Source organism: Macrosteles quadrilineatus, unplaced genomic scaffold (assembly GCF_028750875.1).
Source record: "Macrosteles quadrilineatus isolate MER2022 unplaced genomic scaffold, UCM_ALF_1.0 Scaffold_11__1_contigs__length_5352618, whole genome shotgun sequence".
Classification (NCBI taxonomy): Eukaryota; Metazoa; Arthropoda; class Insecta; order Hemiptera; family Cicadellidae; genus Macrosteles; species Macrosteles quadrilineatus.
The window spans coordinates 1,197,552-1,219,996 of record NW_026542604.1 but is presented as its reverse complement, the minus strand read 5'-3'; the positions used below and the strand labels follow the sequence as shown (position 1 = coordinate 1,219,996).

At 35.6% G+C, this 22,445-nt stretch overlaps 2 protein-coding genes across 2 annotated transcripts in view; both read left to right on the top strand.

Annotated features, from left to right (window-relative positions):
* Positions 1-711: 711 nt before the first annotated feature.
* The window catches only part of LOC129004748 (serine/threonine-protein phosphatase 6 regulatory subunit 3-like), a 43,706-nt gene continuing 21,972 nt past the window's right edge, over positions 712-22,445 (top strand). Inside the window, exons 1-7 of the mRNA XM_054433358.1 lie at positions 712-1,038; positions 7,708-7,794; positions 16,184-16,263; positions 18,170-18,443; positions 19,022-19,192; positions 20,891-21,063; positions 22,136-22,249. Coding sequence (XP_054289333.1) covers positions 7,735-7,794; positions 16,184-16,263; positions 18,170-18,443; positions 19,022-19,192; positions 20,891-21,063; positions 22,136-22,249 — 872 coding nt within the window. The 5' untranslated portion in view covers positions 712-1,038; positions 7,708-7,734. The remainder of the gene's footprint in view (positions 1,039-7,707; positions 7,795-16,183; positions 16,264-18,169; positions 18,444-19,021; positions 19,193-20,890; positions 21,064-22,135; positions 22,250-22,445) is intronic.
* On the top strand, positions 2,201-4,624 carry LOC129004765 (piggyBac transposable element-derived protein 4-like). Its single transcript, XM_054433391.1, has 3 exons — positions 2,201-2,365; positions 2,819-2,936; positions 3,474-4,624. The coding sequence occupies exons 1-3, from the start codon at positions 2,201-2,203 to the stop codon at positions 4,622-4,624; spliced, it is 1,434 nt and encodes a 477-aa protein (XP_054289366.1).

Here is a 22,445-nt window from a genome sequence, read left to right as displayed (position 1 = left end):
TGGATATCTCAGTTCTCATCCCGTTGTTTGAAGCTCGTTTTTCGAGTGTAGTTAATTTCTGGTGACACTGATCGCTAGTGTCAATCAAATTTGTTTATATTATTTGAGCGTTATTTCATGATTGGTGATTTACTGTTTGTTTATTTATCTTGGTGACTAGTTATTGTTTGTGATTAGATTGTTTTATTTGGTTAAACCAGGTGTTAAATCACTGAAATTACAATAAACAAATTGTAAACAAAACACGACCTCCACAGTGCACCGGACAGAACACATAACTAACAATAACAATACAATAAAATTAGCTTCAGCTGTTCTATAGGGATGATAAATCTACCAAAGGAGTACCTATGCTCTGTTTTACATAGTTTTATCTATGATAAAACGACAAAACTATGATTTTACCATTACTATAACGTTACAGCGATTAAATATGTTTTCAGATACAAAATAGGAAATACATGCATAAGTTTATAATACAAAGTAAACATACAATTCAACTAGGAGCTACTACTGTTACATGTGATTACATGTAATGATAATACACATTTTTGTTTTAGAAAACAAATAAGCTGGCTAACCTGCACAAGCACAAAACATATTCTTTGACGAGAGCTGAACTGACTGAACTGGACTGAGTGTGAATAGTGTAGTGGAGTGGATAACCAAACCAAACCAAAACCAACCAAACCCAAACCAACCTCGTCTTGTCTGTCATGAATCTGGAAGGAAGACGAAGTAGACGACCAAAACGAAAACTTTCATAGTTAGTTTTAGTTTAGTAATAAAGATGGTAGATGTTTCATGTTATTTATAAAAATATTTAAAGTGCATCGCAGTTTTATTGTATGGCTGTAATCGACATTTGAAGATTTCATTTCCTTAGTTTGTTAAAATCATTTAACTATTGGAGTTTTGATGAATCATTTTCAAGTGCAGCAGAATAATAAAACCTGATATTATAACCTTTGTGAACGCAGTAGACCTGAAAGATTGTTTGGATGTTTCATCGCTAAAAACCCAATAGTTTCAAATCAGGTTAGTATTAATTATGGCAATGCTAGTCTTTTTATGTCAAAAGACTTCATCATAGTCTAAGTTTATGTTTTATGCTTGCATAATTTTATTGAATTAAACATTGGCCAAGTTGTTGGTTTAGGTATTCTAAAAAATGCACTATTTTCTAACTTAACATCAGTCACTTAATTTAACAAAACAGGGATCAAATTATGTTGTAGCTTAAGTTAGTTATTGCTATCTAGAAAAGCCTAGGCCTACAATCCTGCATATGAATAAGTTAGCTTTGGTCATAGGCTTGGTCTGTTAGAGGGAGTCCTTGGTCTATCTTTTTTGGCCATCCTATATAGGTATAGGCCTAATTGTTGTATTGTTAGGCCTATCATATATTATATCAATTTATTGTTGGAGTTTCCTTGTTACACATGTAATTTAATTTATTAGTTGCTGATACCTACATAAAATGATGCACTTAGACATGCTTTCACTATTAGGCACTGTGGGATTATGCACTAGGCCTATGGCACGTTAGTTAACAGAAGGTGAGGGTTGAAATGAGGAGCGTGAGGACGATCATGTCATTGGAGTGGTAGCGGCATAGTCTTTATTCCTTGTATTTTACGAGAAAAATTCAATTTTTCCATTAACCCCTTCGCTTACAACGACAGCGATCCGCCGTCGCGCTCCCGTTAGCCATTGTGTGAAGCGACGGCGAATCGCCGTCCGCTATTAAAACCTGTTTGTGCCGAGTTAGTTCCCCAGAAATCCAATAGATCGCATATGCTTCTTGTTCTATGATTTCCAGGCTTTCTTTTGGTTATATTTTCGTCATCTCAGTCCAGTCCAATCGGCAAAAAAACTGAAGTTGAAATGGTGCAACTTAGCAGCTGACGACGTCTACTCTGGTTTCACAGCTGATACGTTGTTGTGTTTACTTCGACGATGTAAACATTGTGTTAGAGCCTTGTTTTACTTTATTATTTTATTGAAAAGTGTAGTTATCTTATAAAATAAGTTATAGAATTTACTTAGTGTAAGTTTTTATCAGTATTTTACTTTTTCGTCGTTATAATGACTGAGTTATTAGGCCTATCATGTCGTGTTTCACTTCGTCGTGATAAAGATTGAGCTACAGTATCTTGTTTTACTATATTATTCAATTGAAAAGCTTTTGTATAATACGATGAGTCTTCAAAATAACTTGGTATTCGTGGATGAATGTGGAAAAGAGTTAGATGAAAGTGACATCATAAAACTTATAGGGGATTGTGACAGTGACAGTGATTGTGACTTGTTTGAGGAGAGTGGTTGGAGTGATGATGATGATTTGGAAGGGAGCAGAATTCAAGTGAGTAATAAGTCTAATACGCCTATTGATTATGAGACCACAGTTTCCCCAGAACATAATACTAATTGTGTTAGGCCTAGGCCATTAGAAAGTGACCAGTTGTTGCTTGAACAGCCTTCTTGCAGCTATGCTAGGCCTATGACCCCTCCAGATGCCCTTACTGTCCAATATAATTCAGATTTGTCTATTAGGCCTGAAATATTTGATCAGCATGTATCTTCTCCATCACGTGATGAAGAATTGCCTAAATCAGTCCAGTTTCTTGATCGGTTATACCGCGGTAGTATGAGCGCGCCTTCTCTCTCGCCTACACCGAGTGAGGAAGCTGACGACCCTGGTTTCCCTGACTCTAGGCCTATAAATGATATAGATAGTGGCAGGCATAGGCCTATGACCCCTCCAAATGTCCAATCTGATTTAGATTTGCCTATTAGGCCTGAATTATTTGACCAGCTTGCATCTTCAATCGTGCCTGCCCTCTCACCTACACCGAGTGAGGAAGCTGACGACCCTAGCTTTCCTGACCCTAGGCCTAAAAGTAAACCTGTTAGGGGCAGGTCTAGAGGAAGAGGTAGGCCTATAGGAAAAAAAGCTATTTCACAACCATCTAAGCCTACTAAAAGGTCCAAAACTCAAACTAGTAACGATACAGCTCCACCAAAAAAGAAGAAAAAGGAGGGTTGGCAGTGGACCAGTACCATAGAAAGTAATATAATAAATAAAATCCCTTTTACTGGGTGTCCTGGTGTTAGAGCAAGTTTGGCTAGAAGTTTAGGCTCAGCTCCCTCTGAATTAGATGTTTTCAATGCGTTTCTTGATAATGACTTTTGGCAACATGTTGCAACAGAGACTAATAATTATGCCAAAGAAACAATTAAGAAAAAGAACGAAGCAGGCGGGGTAGGAAAAACTATATACTCAGAATGGTTTGACACAACTGCAGATGAGATGGCTTGTTTTTATACACTGTGTGTCCTTATGTCGCTTGTAAAAAAAAGAACCATACAATCATACTGGTCGCCTAATGCTGTAACTGAGACCCCTTTTTTTCGTAAAGTGATGCCATTCCGCCGTTTTTTGCTACTGTCCACATTTTTCCACCTTACAGACAATAATAGGAAACCTGTGAATGATAAACTGTGGAAGTTAAGGTACGTTATTGAGTACATGAACAGGAAGTTTTCCCATCTGTACATACCTGATGAAAACATAGCTGTCGATGAGAGTCTTATGAAGTTCCGAGGGAGGTTGGGCTATGTCCAATTTAATCCCAAGAAGAGAGCCAGATTTGGCATAAAGTTTTACAAGTGTTGTGAATCTGGAAGTGGTTATTGTTCTAAATTTAAGATCTATACTGGAGCTGAAGTCAAAGAAAATGTACCGGTTGAAGAAGGAAGTGGGGATTCTACACAGGAGGAAAAGCTGTTAACGAGTGAGGCGATAGTCGTTGAAATGACAAAAGATTTGGCAGGAAAAGGACATACTCTGACAATTGATAATTGGTACTCCTCACCTCTTCTCTTCTATAGACTTAAGCAAATAGGTTTCAATGTAATTGGAACAGCTAACTGGTGGAGATCAAACATGCCAGAGAGCTTCAAAGAGGGTAAACTTAAGTTGGGCGACTACGAGACAGCCTATAGCCACGATATGTTAGCAGTAAGGTGGCAGGACAAGAAGCAAGTTTGCATTTTGTCTACCTTTCATCAAAAAGCTGACAAAAGATCAACTGGCAAGAAAGACAGAGTTACCCAAGAAATTATAACAAAGCCAGAACCAGTGATCTACTATAATCGTTCAATGGGTGGAATTGACCGCGAGGATCAGCAATTAGCGTCGTTTCCTAGTATGAGGAGGTATGCTAAGGGATACAAGAAGATCTTCTTTTACATAATGGACATTGGCCTTTTTAACTCTTATGTAGTGTTCAAAAAATTAACCAGAAAAAAATTGGGGTTCAGTGAGTTCAAGGAGAGGTTTGTCAAGCAAATGTTTGAGTCGCGACAACTGCCACCGTACAATCGAAGAGGACGATCATCCAACTCAGAAACACCTCTGAGGCTCCAGGCAGCAACTTGGGGACATTTTCCTAGGCCTATTCCTCCAAATGAAGTCAAACAAACACCTTCAAGAAGATGTAAGGTGTGTAGTGCCCAGGGAAAGCGCAGTGACAGCCGATGGGAGTGTGAGCTCTGCCTTGTCGCACTTCACATGCCAGAGTGTTTCAAGGCATACCACACCAAAATGAACTTTGCTTGACATTTGGTGAGTTTTTATAAGTGTCATACAGTATTATAGACTAGTTCCAAAACATATATGAGCCCTATGTAGCTAAAAATTACCAATAAAAAAGTTTTTTTTAATTTTTTTATTTTTTTATTTTATTTTTATATGGTATAATAAAAAATTATAGTTATATTTTTTTGGGAAATATTTATATATTTTGAATCTACATTTAATTTTGAATAAGAAAATAATAATATCTTGCATATAAATAGTAAATGTTGCCTGAAAAAAAATTAAATCAGAAATGAATGAAACTAGCCACAACAAATTCGTTTGTTTTGGCCTAGGCGGGTAAAAAAAAATCATAAGTGAATGGGTTAAACTTTATATAATTAGTGTTGATGTGATTAATAGTTTTAAAGTACCGGTATCATAGTTGAGTTAGGCCTACTGTATTTTTAAACGGCACCAAAGTCTGTTTGCTTTAACAAATTGAATCGTTGTAGTACCTATAAGATTTTGCTTACACGTCGTTGTGTGTGTTTTTGAAATTGAACTATCAGCTGTTTCCATTCCACAAACCTTCCTTCCCTTTAAGTCTTAGTCGCCGCTAGAACTTGGACTATGCCCAAACCACAAATATCTGATAAACCCATCAAAACTGGCTGTATATTCATTATCTAAATGTGCGGCCACTTAGGAATCTCCCTGTCAAAAACTTATTGCATTTTTTGATTCAGTGCGAAAAATACTGTATGTAGACATATCAAAATTAGCCTACATATATTTCCCAATGTTGATATACGGAACAATTAGCCTAGTTCTATTATTACAGATGGAAGCTCTAAGACACATCCTAAATTTAGAAAGAACCTCTTGCTAAAAAACAAACAAACAATACCTATTTCAATGATTTGGAAATTTAAACAGTTTCTTGTTTAGGCTATATAATATAAACCACTTTTTAAACAAGTGAAAAATAATGATTTAAAATTAGAGAGACAGCAGGATTTACACAATTACAATAGGCTAGGGCTAGGGCCTACTATATAATTAAAAGAAAATTTCACGATTAAAAAGAATAGGTAAATAAGAAATATATAAGCAAAGTCCCCAGTATATTGGCATTAAATTTTTCCATCAACTCCCAGATGGCATAAGGAAGGAACAGAGTACCGGTACTAACAGTAGCACCTTGATAAGAAGACCCTTGATAATAAGTCACCCTCGATAAAAAGTGTATTTTTCAAATCCCCTTGAATTTATTCGACCCCTTATCACATGTTACCTATTACAAACCTCAATAACAAGTCAACCTTGATAGCAAGTCTAATTTTATAATCCCCATGAGAGTCTTGTTATCGAGGTTCTACTGTAAATGTAAAAAGGAACTGAAATCATTTTTATTAACTAAATCCATTTTACAGTCTGGATTAGCCTAATTTCTTATTCATTAACTCATAGTTTTTATGCTGCTGTTAATTGTTTATGCTAAAATTATTATTGAGAAGTTACAAACTTAGTTTAAAATATCATTGTGATTGTCGTGACACAAGAAATAATAACCTTACAGTGATATATGTCAGATTTATAATCCAAACAAAGATGCTTTTTAATCGATTTATATTTGTAATAATTATTTCTCCAGTGACTGGCAGAGCGGCCTGCCCTACCTGTTATTTGTAATATTTCCCCACCAGGCAGGAGAGCATGTGACGTTGCCAATGCCTACCTGGCTAAAATGCTAATCTTAAACATAACATAACTGAACCAAACCTCTAGTATGTTAGCAAACTTCTTTTGATGTCAGAAAAGGCATGTCTAGGCCTAAGGGGTCGGGCTTTATGTGAATTCTTGACTACCGTTATATTAAGTCCTTTTGAAGGTAGGTTGGATTAGGTAAGGGAATGCTTAAAGGCTATAATGAACCTAGTTGTTGTAATCTCTCAACTTTTTTGTACAATTATAACCCTTAGAAAAATATTGCAAGATAAAACTTAATAAATGCAAGCAGCGTCATTCCCTTCCCTGTCTGGACCACCCCAAAAATATGCCCTGTAAAGATTGAATCCTTCACTCCAGTTTCTCGTACTACGAGTTTGATTTTTTAACTCTATTTTTAAAATTCTACTATTTAATAGGCCTAATAGGAACTGATTACAAAAATGTTACTTACTCCCATGGGCATGGTTAGCCTAGGTGGTACCTATTTGGCCTCGCCAACAAGTTGCCTTCATCTTTCCCTGTTCTCTGAATCTTCTTTCCTTGCTCTCAATTTTAGCAACATTTTCTCCACCTGGTCCGTTCATCGATTCTTGGGTCTTCCTCAGGGTATTTTCTTGCTGGGTTTTGCCTTCAAACTTCTTTAATCTCCCCATCATCCCATCTTCCCTCCTAAATACATGGCCAGCCCACCTTAGTCTTCTGCTCTTAGCTTCTCATACTATGTCCGAGGAATGGTACATGTCTCTTATTTCTTGGTTGTGCCTAATTCTTCATTGTTCTCCCTCTCTTATGTCCAAATATTTTCCTGAAAATTCGGTTGAAATTAAAAGAATCCAACTTCTTTTCTGTTTGTTTGTCTACAATCCATGCCTCTGCTCCATAAAGCAGGATTGGTCAAGCTTATGTGTAACTCTTAATTATTGTTATTGTTTTATGTGACAGTAATTTTGATTTTAAAATGTTGTTTAATGGATGTTTAACTACATGTTTTAACTTGCCAATTTTTTCTATTTTTAATTTCTATTACTTTATTACTATTTGAATTAACTATTGCAAAAATCTTATCTTACTAATATTATAAATGTGAAAGTTTGTGTGTTTGTTTGTTTGTTTGAAGTTCAATCACGCATAAACCACTGGACGGATTGGGCTGAAATTTGGCATGATGATAGCTTACATTCCCGATTAACATATAGGCATATTCTTATCTCAAAAATCCTTTCGGGCTCCGCCCCAGTGGCTCTGTAATTCCCCATGTTATCCTTATGAGTATTCATATTTAAAGGGAATTAAAGAATTTAGTCAGCTGTTTCAACCCCGTACGAAGGACGGGTGCTCTGCTAGTGTTATAATAAATAATTTCTTGCTCAAGGATAATTTTTTGTTTTCAGCTGGTGAAAATCCACACAGTTTAAAAGATGTTTTGGAATTATAATCAGTCTTCTTCTCCTCAAATAGACAATGTATTCTGCAAAGAGGTAAGATTATATCAGAGGTTTATTGTTGGTTTTTTTAATAACACTCCTATTAGTGTCAAGTATCATATACATGCCAAGTCATCGTAAATCTTACTGTACCGTAATTGTTTGCTTAGTTAGTAGCCTATGCTGTTTAAAACGTTTAGGTTATTAATTAAAACCTAGCATTTTTTACTTTACAAACAAAATTTCCATTGTGTATAGGCCTATAGCTAAAACCACAGATAATATAACCCCTACTACAGATATCTGACTGAGGCCGCTAGGCTGCTGCGGCTGAGGGACGTGCGGGGAGGGAGGAAATAGTTAAATTTTTACTCGCAAGGTGTCGTGAGCGTCCTCGGTGCGGTGCAGCGCTGTGCCGTTGCCGTAGCTTACGTTGTCAGATGTGTTGTCACGTCACTCTACTACCGCGTCAGTGCTGGAGCTTATAGGTACAAACATCTAGCTTGCTCTTGCTGATAACAAGACGATAACTGAATAGAGATATTGTGTTCACTAATCTCTCTACATGACACTTCATTATTAAGTTTTGAATATTGATATGCAACTTGTTCAATCTTTATTCGAAATATAACATAGTTGTACGTGAACCTTTTGAGTTCATTATTTATTTTAAGTTTTCATGTTTTTATTTTGATATAACATACATAAAGTACTAATTTTTAAAGCTACTATCAGTTACCCGGCGTGGAGGAATATATGTAGGTGGAGAAATATATAGGTTTTTAGGCGTACATACTCTAACTTACTACATATATTCAAAAACACACAAATTAATTGAATATACAGAAGAACCTCTTTAATCCGAACTAATTGGGACCGGGGGTAGTTTGGATTATTGAATAGTTCGGATTACAGAACATATTGTTGTTTTTACATAAGTTAAGTTGACATAAAAGCTAGGGAAAAGTGAAAAATGCTTTATAAAGTAAAATACAGTGTTTATTTAATAGGCCTACAGTAGTAAATATAGGGAATAAACAGTACTATACATTACAATTTACAAATAACTATAGTGCGTATATCAATAAATACAGTATACAATGAAGAACTACTGTACTGTGTATAGAGTATCTTACAGCAATGAGGCGTTCGGATTAGTGGACGTTCGGATTACAGGGGTTCGGATTAAAGAGGTTCTACCGTATATCACAGTCAAATAACGTTATCACAAAATAACTTTTACCTACGACCATTTTTTAAAGTAGCCATTTCAGTTCAGTTCTTAGAATTGAAAAGTTTCACTTAACAGCTGTTTACTTTCATATCAGCATAGTTTTTCTCATATCAACACGGGTAACGGACCAATGAGATTCAAGGATTGAGAGAAAAGAAGTAAAATTAAAATGTTTCGAACGTCAACTAATCAGCTGATCAGTTGACAATTTTATTTGTTGGTCCGTCTTGTTCAATGTTCCTGTTGATAATCGCGTAATTTTAACCTAAGTTGGTGGTTAAAGGAAGGTAGATTAAACTGATTTAAAAATTTCAGTTTTAGTGAAAGTGAAGTTGACGAGATGGAAATGAGAGCACAAACTGTTTGTGCTAATCTTTTGCCACCAAAATCGAAACAAATGTATGAAATTACATACCAGCAATTCATTAAATGGACGAAACAAAATAAGGTTAGATTGTTAAATAAAAATGAGCTTCAGGTTTATTTCGAAAACCTCTTAACTGTTGTTTCACCCAACTCGTTGTGGACGACATATTCGATGCTGTGATCCAACTGTAAATTAACTGTTACACTACATTGTTCAGTTGTCCAAATAAATATGCAATATTTCCCTAACTGTAACTGATACAGTATTTATGGTGAGAATGCTGCTAGAAGAAGCTATTGCCTGCAAAAAAATAGTAACGTATTATTTAACGAAATTTTACAAACACGTAATTACATGAAAACAGCTGATTATACAATAAGTCGTTGCATCACTTTCAGTGGCAATGACAATCAACGAAAACATAACCTCTCTAAGAAGTTATGAGTAATGATTGTTAGTAATTAAAAACCAGATTGTTAGTACTTAAAAAACTGTCGTAGGTAAAGTAGTGTACGCAACTCGCGTTAATAGTCTTTACGACACTCGTAGAAGTTTTTAAGGCACTCGCCAAGGCCCGTGCCTTAAATTTTCTACTCGTGTCGTAAAGACTAACTTAACGCAATCGTTGCGTAAACTACTATTACGGTACTGATATGTTTAAACCCGGCAACAAGGTTTAAAATTCAACAACACGCGTGCCTGGTGTAGGTGTACCGAGGTGTACTCAGTAGTGTCGGGTAGGTCAGTTTAGTGCGACCACACTTCTTGATTTTTCGGCGAGGAACGCAGACAGAAGCAGAGGCGCTATCACAGCGTAGTGAGGTCATTACCTATCCTCTCCTCATATCCCCTGTCTCTCCTCTGCCCCCCTTCCCCGCGTGGTGTGCAGTGCTAGCAGCGCTCCTAGATGTTGGCGGACAAACTACGCTGTCCTAGCGCAGCACGTTGCCGCCATCAGCCAGATATCTGTAGTAGGGGTTATATTATCTGTGCTTTTAGCTTCAGTTCGCTGTACTGCTAGTACTACTTCTTCTGCCTCTCTCCGCCTTCAGTCAGCTTTCAGCTTGATGTTTTAAACAACAGTACTGCCACTCTAAGCACATCAATTACATGTTCAGTTTTATTTTAGTTTATTTTATTTTAGTTTTTGTATTTAGTTATTTAGTTATTTATTTTTATTTATATTATTTAGTTATTTAGTTTATTTTTAGTTTTGAATTCTTACATATACAAAAATGGCCAATAAGACCCTTTACTTAATATATTTATTAAATAAATGGAGACGTGTATCAATATTTAAATTTGTATAAATATATTTAAGTTCAAAAATATATCTCAAAATTGCATGACCATAATACAATAATACTGTAATCAATTACCCAATAAAAACTACATTATCGCCTTTAATTAAACTATGTACGTGCAACATCAATAAAGAAGTTTTGATTGATTGATATACTTATAATGTATAGTTTGATGGTTTCATTACACACTAAATACTAAATGTAGGTAAACCGTTTGTTTGTTTAATTAAATAAAAATACCGATGACCACCGTTCTATAGAGATTTAATCATAAAAGTTTACATAAATGTCATAAATATTGAAAATCGAAGATTACAAAGCTTTAGGAGTATATAATCATAACCTCTAGAATGTAATAAAACATCAATAGTTTATTTAGCTCATTGATTATTTTTTAGTGCTTTTGATGTATAAGTTACAATTAAAAACATAATAAAGCTTGTTTTGACACAATGTTCTATGTTTGGTTACTCATAAACTAGTTTATAGAGACCAAGCTGTTCTTTTGTCTTTAGTCATTAGGGTACACATAATAATCAGAAGTTTACAATATTATAAGATTGTGTTATTAGACTGAATGAAAGAAATTTAATAATATGTTATTATTAGAGAAAATATGTCACCGCTATAGGATGTCAAGTCAACGTTAATGGTTTCGACGCTATGGGACCCGCCCAGCACACCAAAGCAAAGCGTTGCCGAACTTCAAAAATCTTACAATTAAATTTGTCTTTATCAGTTCCACTAAAATGGTGAATTAGAATGAAAGGAATGTCATAATATTTATAAATAATTAAAGAAATTTTCATTTACAATGTTATATCAATGCAAGTAACTAATTTAAACTGGAGAATATTTCATTCGTATTTAATCCATGATCAACTTTGCAATTTACCTCACTACCTTTACAGCTGTGCAAAATATGCAGCTGTTGATTTTTTTAGCTAATGACACTCACACCCAACATAATATTTGAATTTCAAAATAACCTCCAAACAAGATTTCATTTCAAATTTCAGTTCAAAAATTGCATCAAAGAAGACTGAAAAAGGACTAACACTACAGTTTTCTTACTCAATTTTACTAATTTTAGTCCCATCTAATTAGTTCGCTTGATAAAGAGAAATTTATAAGGTATTTTTATGCAATTAACGGTCAAGTAATCATGTCAAAGTGGTGTAATCTGTCGTCAGAAGATCATAATCCAGATGATCTAAATCATGATTCAAATCACACGTTGCATGGGAAGAGATCTTCAATAAGAAACAGTTTATTTCCTGAAAGATATCCAGCGTTTTATTATAAAGCAAAAAGTGCCATTTCAAGCAGTGTACGGTAACTAAAATTAATAAAGCACTAATGGTTTTAAAAAACAAGTGTTCATCAGCAGCTCAGGTAACTTAGGCCTAAGATTATGACGTTTTGTACTTGGCCTAGGTTAACATGGATTGTTTTCAAAGATTATGCAGGAGCATAATGCATGGGGGTACAGTTTCTTAACCCCACACAGTACAGTTTATAAGTTCTATGCTAATATCAATTGAAACTATTGTATTGAAAATATTGATTAATAATCGATATTTTAAATATATCTATTATAATATTAAACTAACCTAACCTAACCAACCAAACTTACTGATGGTGAAAGAATCGCATTAAGGTTTACTAATCAAATCGATAGTTTCAATCGATATTAGCATAGACAGTTAAGAAACTGTAGGCCTACCCTAATGCATTCTTTTGCGAAATAGCTTTTACATATCTGTCATCAAACCATACGATTGATGAGTTCTTACAGTGTCTAGGCTAGGCCTACATAGATTGATTATAGGCCTACCTAAGTTGCATTATAGTGGTAGCAGAACGGGAGTGCCGATGGAGACCAGGTCAAGTCCCTTCAAACGCACGCACCCCGACAAGTCTCCAATCGGCACTCCCGTTTTGCTACCTAACACTGTAATAGTGGCTTATTTACCTTGTATTTTCTTCCCAGCTCAAAAAAGCTGTATTGAAGCTACAACCATGGTTTCAACGCCAATTGCGTCATGGTCATGTAGGACTAATATGTCCGTGTCCCATTGAGCGCGTTCTGGGAACATGTACCTGTGCACCGGTGCAAAAAATGTGTCGTTCTGGGAGACCGGTGAGTTAACCTAGCAGACAGCTATTTCCTCATTTTCCTCCACCGGTGCAAGATTTATGCACCGGAGAAATTGTACGGTGCATAATACACCAGCGGCCTCTGATTGGTCTGTTTCTTGGACAACAGCATGCAGCTACGGCAAGATGGCGGATCCATCGAATTATGTTCATCAGTTTTATAGGTTATGCTGCGTAATCAGTGAATAATTTATTCTATGAGGGGGTTGTATTACGTATTAAGTGAATAATTTTCAAATAATTTATTCTGTGAGGACAAGTTTGTTTGGTTTAAATATTATAAAGTAAATAATAGGTGAATGCGTAAATTATAATCCGATGTGTACCGTAAACCGGTGAATAACCGTGGGATACCAATACTCTTGCCGGCTCTTGCTTTGGGGCGGTACCGGTGAATAAGTCACCGGTTAATCTGCACCGGCGCACCGGTACATGTTCCCAGAACGCGCCCAATGTGTTCGTGTTTGTGTGAAATGTGATTTTGACGGCGTCCAAGCGACCTACTGTGACAACGACAACAATGCTTTGATTCTCGACATGCCCTAAATGACCATGAAGCAATCGGCATCGAAACCATGGTTGTAGCTTCAATACAACTTTTTTGAGCTGGGACAAAAATACAAGGTAATTAAACCACTATTAATATTTGTCGTACCAGCTCAATTTGGGTAAACCACAATACAATGAATTTAAGTTGCATTAAGTTTACTCACATTTTACCAACACTTAGCCTTCCAACAAGGATTTTCTTACCTACCATATAATCAGTGGTTTCTGCTTTGCAATTAACCAAATGGTTCACAAAAAAAAAAAAAAAAAAAAAAAAATGAAAAGATAGAAATCTTCTATTATCGAAGCTATGCTGAATTTTGCAATTTAAGAACTGCATAACTTAAACCACAGATAATATAACCCCTTTTGTAGGGGTTATATTATCTGTGCTAAAACCCATAAATAAACTAAATTAAGTGAATTCTATAGGTATATTAATAAGTATCTATGTTAATTTAATGATACACTGCCATCACATTTTTGTTGAAAACTAATTATTGTCACAATATTTTTAATGCATTTATCTGTGTACCCGATTCAGTACATGACATGACGTCTTTATGAGGAATCAACTCTGAGTGTCATGTGGATAGGCCCTATACCTTTGGTCTCTAAATTTATAATTCTATTTGTATTCTATATCCTATACTATAATACGAGCAATGTTTGCTTGTATGTATGCTTGCTTGCTTGCTTGCTTGCAGAAAGATCTCGAAAACGGCTCCGACGATTTTCTTCAAATCTTGTAAATAGTTAATTTTTGGCCTAAAAACGAGTTTACTGCAGTTAGAACTGCCAACAAAAATCTAATTACGGAGAAAAATGAAACTGAAAGTCACATTTTTTTAACATTAGTCTTATGGGTTGCTAAGTAACCATCTTGGCTGAATTAAATAACAAGGAAAAAGTAAACAAAAGACTTGTAAGTTCTAACACATGTGTTCATAAAGGCATCTACACACAGTATACTAGAAATTACTAAATACAGTACAAAAGCAAAAACGTCACTTGTTACTATTGAGCAATGATTATACTGAAGCTTACTCGATACATTGTAGTAAAGGCTAACTGAGCAGTGCGGAGTGTGGGATCTGTTATGACAATTAGATTAAGGAAGATTTCCCATCCTTATGGAACAGCTGAAGCCAATTTTATTGTTAGTTCTGTCCGGTTTTCTGTAGATGTCGTGCATTGTTTACAATTTGTTTCTTGTTATTTCAGTAATTTAAAACCTCGTTTAACCAAATAATACTATTTAATCATAAACGATAACTCGTTCACTATATTACCGTACTATATTACTATAGTACTATCGTTGGCCAAACAGTGAGACACAAATAATGAGAAACTAACCCTAAAATAATAAAAACAAATTGTAAACAAAACACGACATCTATAGAAAACCAGACAGAACTAACAATAAAAGTGGCTTCAGCTGTTTCATAAGGATGGTAAGTTATCTGCAATCCTAAAATGCTATGGGAAGGTAAGGAAACCGGTCCGTGACGTAGGAAGTGGTAAAGGAAATACTGTAGTAAAGGTGAGCAGTCCGGAGTGTGGGAACTGTTTATGACAATTAGATTAAGGTATCTACAATCTTAAAATGCTATGGGAAGGGAGAAAACAGGTCCGAGACGTAGGAAGTGGTGAAGGAAGTAGTCAAGGTGAGCAGTCTGGAGTGTGGGAACTGTTTATGAGGATTAGATTAAGGTATCTGCAATCTTAAAATGCAATGGGAAGGGAGGGAAACGGGCCGCGACGTAGGAAGTGGTGAAGGAAGTGGTAAAAGTAAGCGGTCAGGAGTGTGGGAACTGTTTATGACAATTAGATTAAGGTATCTACAATCTTAAAATGCTATGGGAAGGGAGGAAAACAGGTCCGAGACGTAGGAAGTGGCAAAGGAAGTAGTCAAGGCGAGCAGTCCGGAGTGCGGTAACTGTTTTTGAGGATTAGATTAAGGTATCTACAATCCTAAAATGCTATGGGAAGGGAGGGAAACAGGTCCGCGCCGTAGGAAGTGGTGAAGGAAGTAGTAAAGGCGAGTTCTTCGGAGTGTGGGAACTGTTTATGACGATTAGATTAAGGTATCTGCAATCCTAAAATGCTATGGGAAGGGAGGGAAACCGGTCCGCGACGTAGGAATTGAGAAAGGAAGTAGTAAAGGCGAGCAGTCTGGAGTGTGGGAACTGTTAATGACGATTAGATTAAGGTATCTACAATCTTAAAATGCTATGGGAAGGGAGGAAACCAGGTCAGAGACGTAGGAAGTGGCGAAGGAAGTAGTCAAGGCGAGCAGTCCGGAGTGTGGGAACTGTTTATGAGCATTAGAATAAGGTATTTGCAATCTTAAAATGCAATGGGAAGGGAGGGAAACAGGTCCGCGATTTAGGAAGAGGTGAAGGAAGTAGTAAAGGCTAGCAGTGTGGAGTCTGGGAAATGGAAACCAATTGTAACAGTTAGATTTATGTATCTGCAATTGAAATACTGAATTGCTATGAGAAGGGATGGAAACATGTCCATGACGTAGGAAATTGTGAAGGAAGTAGTAAAGGCTGACATCGCTGAGTGGGGGAATGATTTCCCCCGAGCAAAGCTCGGTCCCCAGGTACTAGAGTTTAATACTGTAAGATCTCTGTAACTTAGCTTATAAAACAGTTAAGATGAAAAAAGTATGGACAAATTAGTAGACCCTTACTAAACAGTTTAGTAGGTAGTACAATAAATATCTTCCAACTACAACATTTAAGGGGACTGTTAGGCCTAGATCTTATATTGAATTTGTCCTTGAATTTCCTTAAATGATTTTGAAACTTATCTTTGTTCCAGGATCTCACCCTACAAGAGCTTTTGGACCAGGAAAATATCCTTCAAGAACTCAAATCTCAAAATAAAAAACTGATTGAATTGTAAGTGTTGCTGTAGTCTAATGTAGTGTTGAAAGTACGGTGTTGAGTTTTAAGTCAAAATAAGTAAGACTTTTGAGCTAAAAAATTATGCAGAGATGTGGTAAAACCCTACCTCTTAAAAAGACTAGGAGTCTGCGTTGCACCGAAAAAGTCGGTAGGTACGGGTACAAGCTTAATTACCGTCATCGGTTCGGTACAGCATTTTACACGTTCGGTACAGCCTATTATAATAATAAATTACTTTCAGTTTACTATCGTAAAAAGTCTTATCAGATGTATGTTTACGATATTCATAATTTATTACTAGGGTGATGATGCAATAAAAAACCCATTAGCAGTCCCAAATCCATTAACATTTTATCACGACAATAATTGTTGTATTCAAGTACTTCCAAGAACTGTTGAGTTTTATCACTTTTATTTCTTTACGACTTCCCCCAATTCTATTTTATCATAAAAATAATAGTTTTATGATGACTGTTAAATGTTATCTCTAACTCGGTCAGTATTTTCGTGAATATTCAATTTGCGCTGGCCATTGCCTACTGCCATAAAACTGTTTATGGCTACATATTAAACTTGTAACTAATCTACAATCTTATTTTAAAAGTTAAAATATTTGTTATAGATATTTTATCTTTCTATTGATGAAACCACAAGCATAGTTGTTGTTTGCATGATTTTTTTTGTTATTCAAGCCTACTCAGTCTCAAATTATGTCATTGCATGTATTGTTAGATGTGGCTGTTTAAGGCTTAAATGTTTTTTAGTTTCCTGTATTTTTTATTGTGTTGAAGGTACTTTATGCAACCTAAATATTATGAACTAGATAGTGATTTTGCTACCCTCATTGTAACCTAATCAATTTATATATAGGCTCTCCCAAATAATTAGGTCTGGGCCTGGGTCTTTTGATTCTTTGGAAGAGCTTTAAAAAATACTTTTACAAAAAAAATTTGGTTTGAGCCTGAGATAAACTAATGATTGATATTGTGGATATTAACTTTGTAAATGAAAAGACAATAATCTTACTCTGTGATAATCCAAATTTTAGTTTCAGAAAAAAACTTTGCAAGAGTTGTATCCATCTTATAACTAGTTTTGAAGCTGATAAAAAAAAGATTGAAATGTTGTTAAACGTAGTTAGTACGGTAAACGGTTGAGTTAAGTTTGTTTACGTTAGGTTAGGTTTACAAAAAATACAATTCAGTAAATATATTACATGACAAAGAGATAAACGTTTTATGGAAAAATTATATGATAAAGTTTGTTGATATCAGTCTATGTCTTTGTAACGTTTGTTTGTTACTCTTTACCCGGTGGCAAAGAAAGGGTTAGCTGCTAGTTCCCTATGTATGGTAAATATTTAGCGCAGACTATATACGATGGAACATAAAAGAGGGGATAGGTGTATTAAAGCGTTCGAGGAGGGGAAGGAGCATCCAATCTTGACAGATTGTTGACCGCCGGTGCAACTGGGCACTCTTGGGAGGGAGGACTTTGTCGACCCTTGCAAATTCCTTTGACCATCGGTGCAACTGGGCATCAGCTGTCGAGCGCGGTCTAATTGGGGGTATTCACCGACCCGGCCGTCCTAATCCCTCAGCCGCCCCCAGCTTTGGCGCGGAGTATAACTGTATAAGAAAAGTGTATATGTATCTATTTAATAAGTAGTTTAATAGGGGCAGCAATACATAATTATCTAATACTGTGAATCCCCTCAGGCCATTTAACATTTTGACCAACTAGATTTGACCCTGGTTAGTTAAATTAGTAGGAGTAGGCTATACTGTAGGATCTGAACTTTTTAAATAATTGAAATATTTTTGTCATAATATTAAACTCTACACATTTGTATCCACCTCAAGTATAGAGCATATATTGATTCAGACTTTTATCTATTCAGCTTAGTCAAGCCCGAGGTCCTGTTTGAGCTTGTGACGCTGATTGTGACAGAACCCCCGGAGGAGCTGCCAGAAGCTGAACGTTACAAACACTCCAACATTGCCTGTGAACTCCTCACCACCGACATTCCTTCCTTCACGGAGAACCTAGTAAAAGACGCTACTCTCCTTGCCAAGCTTTATTCATTCCTAGAAACTGATCCTCCGCTTAACCCGCTTCTCGCTTCATTCTTCAGCCGGACAATGGGAGTACTTGTGGCCCGCAGGACGGAACAGGTATGAAGATAAACATAATTTGATTTTTTTTCATATTATCTAGATCTCTTGGATTTCCCTGATATCCCACAAAACTCACCAGTATTTTCCTGATGTTTCTTAACACCCATAGAATTTTATCTTTTAGTCCCCCCAGTAAAAAAAGTTACTTTTCTAGTATTTTAAAAAGGAAGTGATAAATTCTCTGAACTACGAGATATTTTAATGTTGATATGGGTAAGTTTTTTTATGAGTTAGTTAGGCATGACTTAGGTTAATGGTAGTACCCCACTAATCCCTCATTTACTGAATTATGGTCAGGACAGTGAAAAGGTTGGATTATCCAAGGAGCACTTTAGATTAGTAATTGAGGCTCGCAGTAGGGAGGCGCTCAGTATTTTGCCAGGATCGTGGGATACGACGGTAATTTTTCCTATACTGCAGGAGGTATTCAAGAGTTTGTCACGAAAAACTTGTTGTCAATTTTCCAATATGCTAGGTATTAAAGAACAAACATGTTTTTTATGATACAAAATCTTTTATTTTAAGAAATTACATTAGCTAAGTTGAACAACTTTACCAACATTTTACTGTTTTAGAATTGGTACTCGTACCAGTTTACGTGTCTGCAAGTCCTTGAGTTTCTTAAGACAAAGGAAGGCAGTGTGTCAATGCTTCTGAAGCACCTTGGCACTTCGGCTATCATGGACCTCACTCTCAAACTGGTCACTCAAGTTGAGGGCGATGAAATGAAACTGAACATACTGAATGTGAGTAGGCCTAGTTGATTTAGTGATTTTTCAATTTACTTTGATGTACCGTAGGTCAGTTTGTAAATCTTACAAGCTTATAGTTTATTTAAGTTATGGAAATATCTCTCATGACTACTCTTTGAATACAGAAGCTAAGCAGTTGTGCAGTAATTCAATAATTCTTCCCTAAGGAATAATAATAATAGGGAAATATTCTGTACACATTAGAGTTGGTTGATTCAAAGAATAATTGACATTAAGGCTGTAATTTTGTTTGTGTACATGTACATCTGTTACATCTGTTAAACTGTACAATAACATGTGAGTTACCTGCAACAGACTCTCTCCTTAAATAATATCCTCCAAGTTTTTTTCAGAAATTGTATACCGGTATACAGGGTGTCCCGTAACTCTCTGGACACTTGTATATAGCGTTATTCCTTAGGTCAAGACAAACACATTTCACCATAGGAACATGGGTCTGTGGTGTCTAGTTTACCGACTGTCGGTATTTATGTGTTTTTTACAAAAAAACTAATAACTCCTAAATGGTTTGAGATACAGATTTGATATTTTGCAAAAATGTTAATCTTATTAAGACCTATTATCGTTAGAAATTATACTACAAAATCATTAACCGTTTCAAAATGGCGGCCATTTAAAATATTTGATGCCAAATTTCACGAAAACCGTTAACTTAACAAAAAAATTGCAAGAGACAAAAAAGTTTGTAAATTTTATGTAGTTTTCAATGATACCTGATTTGTTAAGATTGAATAAATATTAACAGAGAAACGTGTTGTTTTCTAAATGTATGACCACTTTTCTCCATTTAAACAATGCTACTACTCCTTTTACGTTGTTTAGCATTGTTTAAATGGAGAAAAGTGGTCATGCGTTTAGAAAAGAAGACATTTCTCTGTTATTATTTATCCAATCTTAAAAAATCAGGTATCATTGAAAACTACATAAAATTTACAAACTTTTTTGTCTCTTGCAGTTTTTTTGTAAAGTTAACGGTTTTCGTGAAATTTGGCATCAAATATTTTAAATGGCTGCCATTTTGAAACGGTTAATGATTTTTTAGTATAATTTCTAACGATAATAGGTCTTAATAAGATTAACATTTTTGCAAAATATCGAAGCTGTATCTCAAACCGTTTAGGAGTTATTAGTTTTTTTGTAAAAAACACATAAATACCGACAGTCGGTAAACTAGACACCACAGACCCATGTTCCTATGGTGAAATGTGTTTGTCTTGACCTAAGGAATAACACTATATACAAGTGTCCAGAGAGTTACGGGACACCCTGTATATGGAGACGGTTGTAATAATGATCTCATCATTTCTATCCTAGCTTAGTCCAGTCCTAACCTCTCGTTCCTGTCCAATCCTCTATTTTTAATAGTAAAGTAGCGTGTAGTGGGTTATTTGTTGGGTTTGCATTGCATATAAGCATCTGTTGGCTCTCCACATACAGACTGTCCAATCCACTATGACACCATCCCATAGTGGTCCCGCTCAATGAACCTTCAATTTGTAATCTCTGATTTTGTTTTTCGGACACTTAATTCTTTCCCACAAAACCTGAATGAATTTTGGCATTCAGCGTGCCAAAAACTGTAATTAGACATATACAAATCTAATTATTAATTTTTGGAAATATATGAAAGTTTTGTCCAATATTGTGACTCCTCGTTTGTATATTTTTCAGTTTTTGGCGGCTCAAGGACTTGTGGAGATGCTGATAGAATCGTTGTCTCCCGAGGCAGAACCAAGTTCTAACTTCAATGCAGCTTTGCTGCTGTCAGACATCATCATCAAGTCAAGAGAGTCAGGTTTTGAGAACAAATCTGAGCTAGACCCTATTCTCTCCTGTCTTGAGTCGTAAGTCGATGTTGAATGGTTATGTTATAAAAGGAAGTGATTAGATAATTTAAATTGAAAGTTACTCTGGCTTATTGCACAGATAGAGAACAGTTTGTACAGAAGGATGTTAAATTACAAATTGTTTACACTTACATGATGAAATATTATTACAAAGGCAGAGAAAAAATACAAGAACCGTGAAATAATATTAAGATTTTTGTAGCCTTTAAACCTTAATATCCTAATTTTAAACAGACAACTTACAAAATGCCAATCAGTGTCATTAGTGCCCTATTTTAAACTGTTGATAGGTTAATCATCTGCAGCATTATAGGATATAAAAACATATTATATATTTCTTCATTTACAATGTTTCTTGATTTTACATTTAGACATGGATGCTAATTTAAAATATTCAGGATTAACTTAAAATTATAATTAGATGACTTCTCACAAAGCACAAAGGGTTCAGTTTAAATATGGGCTGTTTTTTAGACCTATTCATAAACTGCCAACAGTTCAAATATGTTCAGCATTAAGATTTAACAAGAAAACATCTTATTTGATACCAAAAGACACTATGCAAGTTGTAGACCTAAGCCTTCACAATTGACACATATTTTCTCCCATTAGCTTGTTTTATCATCCCCAACAACCTTTATCATGGGTAAGCGATGGGAGTTTACCTATGATATTTTATAGGGGAAATCACAAAAGTTGCAATAAGTTTTGAACCACAATTTTTACAGCAATGCTGGGTTGCACTATATTGTTTGGACCATAACATACTAATTTTAATTGAGACCAGAATTTAATCCAACACTTGTGTATGGGACCAGGGAGGTGTTGAGTAACGGTACTATAAACGTCAGATAACTGAAAATAATACTAAATTTAGTTCTGCAAAAAAGGACTGGATACCACATCTGGAAAACACAATACCCCTACCCCTGTTAAAATATAATTCAGGTGTTGCACCAATATCCTGGAGTGTGGCAGATTATTGAGTGTCGGATCACATAATTTTCATAATCGGAACTACTAGAGCTGTAGAAGCATAGGCAATAATGTAGGTGATGTGTTTTTGTAGAAGTGAGACAATAAAGAAGATACTGGAAGTGATGTTTAGCGGAGGACGGAAAGAGAGCAGCTTGATAGGAGGTATTGCCGTGTTACTGACCTTGCTGGAGCCCATCAAACTGGTGTAAGTACATTACATTCTTCATACAGTGTAACCACTCAACTGTGATCACTTTGAATTTGTGAACTTTGTAAATTTAAAAAAAATATCATATAAACATTTCTTAAATAGGCCGAGCTGCTCTAGTCTGGAATTTTTTGTTTCTAACACTAATTTTGTTAGGTATTGAATTCGGGGTGTGTGTTGTGTTGAATCAGTT

Coding starts and splice junctions, on each gene's coding strand:
- LOC129004765 (XM_054433391.1), top strand. CDS start 2,201: ATGAGTCTTCAAAATAACTTGGTATTCGTGGATGAATGTGGAAAAGAG. Junction 2,366..2,818: donor TGGAAGGGAGCAGAATTCAA/GTGAGTAATAAG, acceptor TTATTTGACCAG/CTTGCATCTTCAATCGTGCC. Junction 2,937..3,473: donor GGGCAGGTCTAGAGGAAGAG/GTAGGCCTATAG, acceptor TCCACCTTACAG/ACAATAATAGGAAACCTGTG.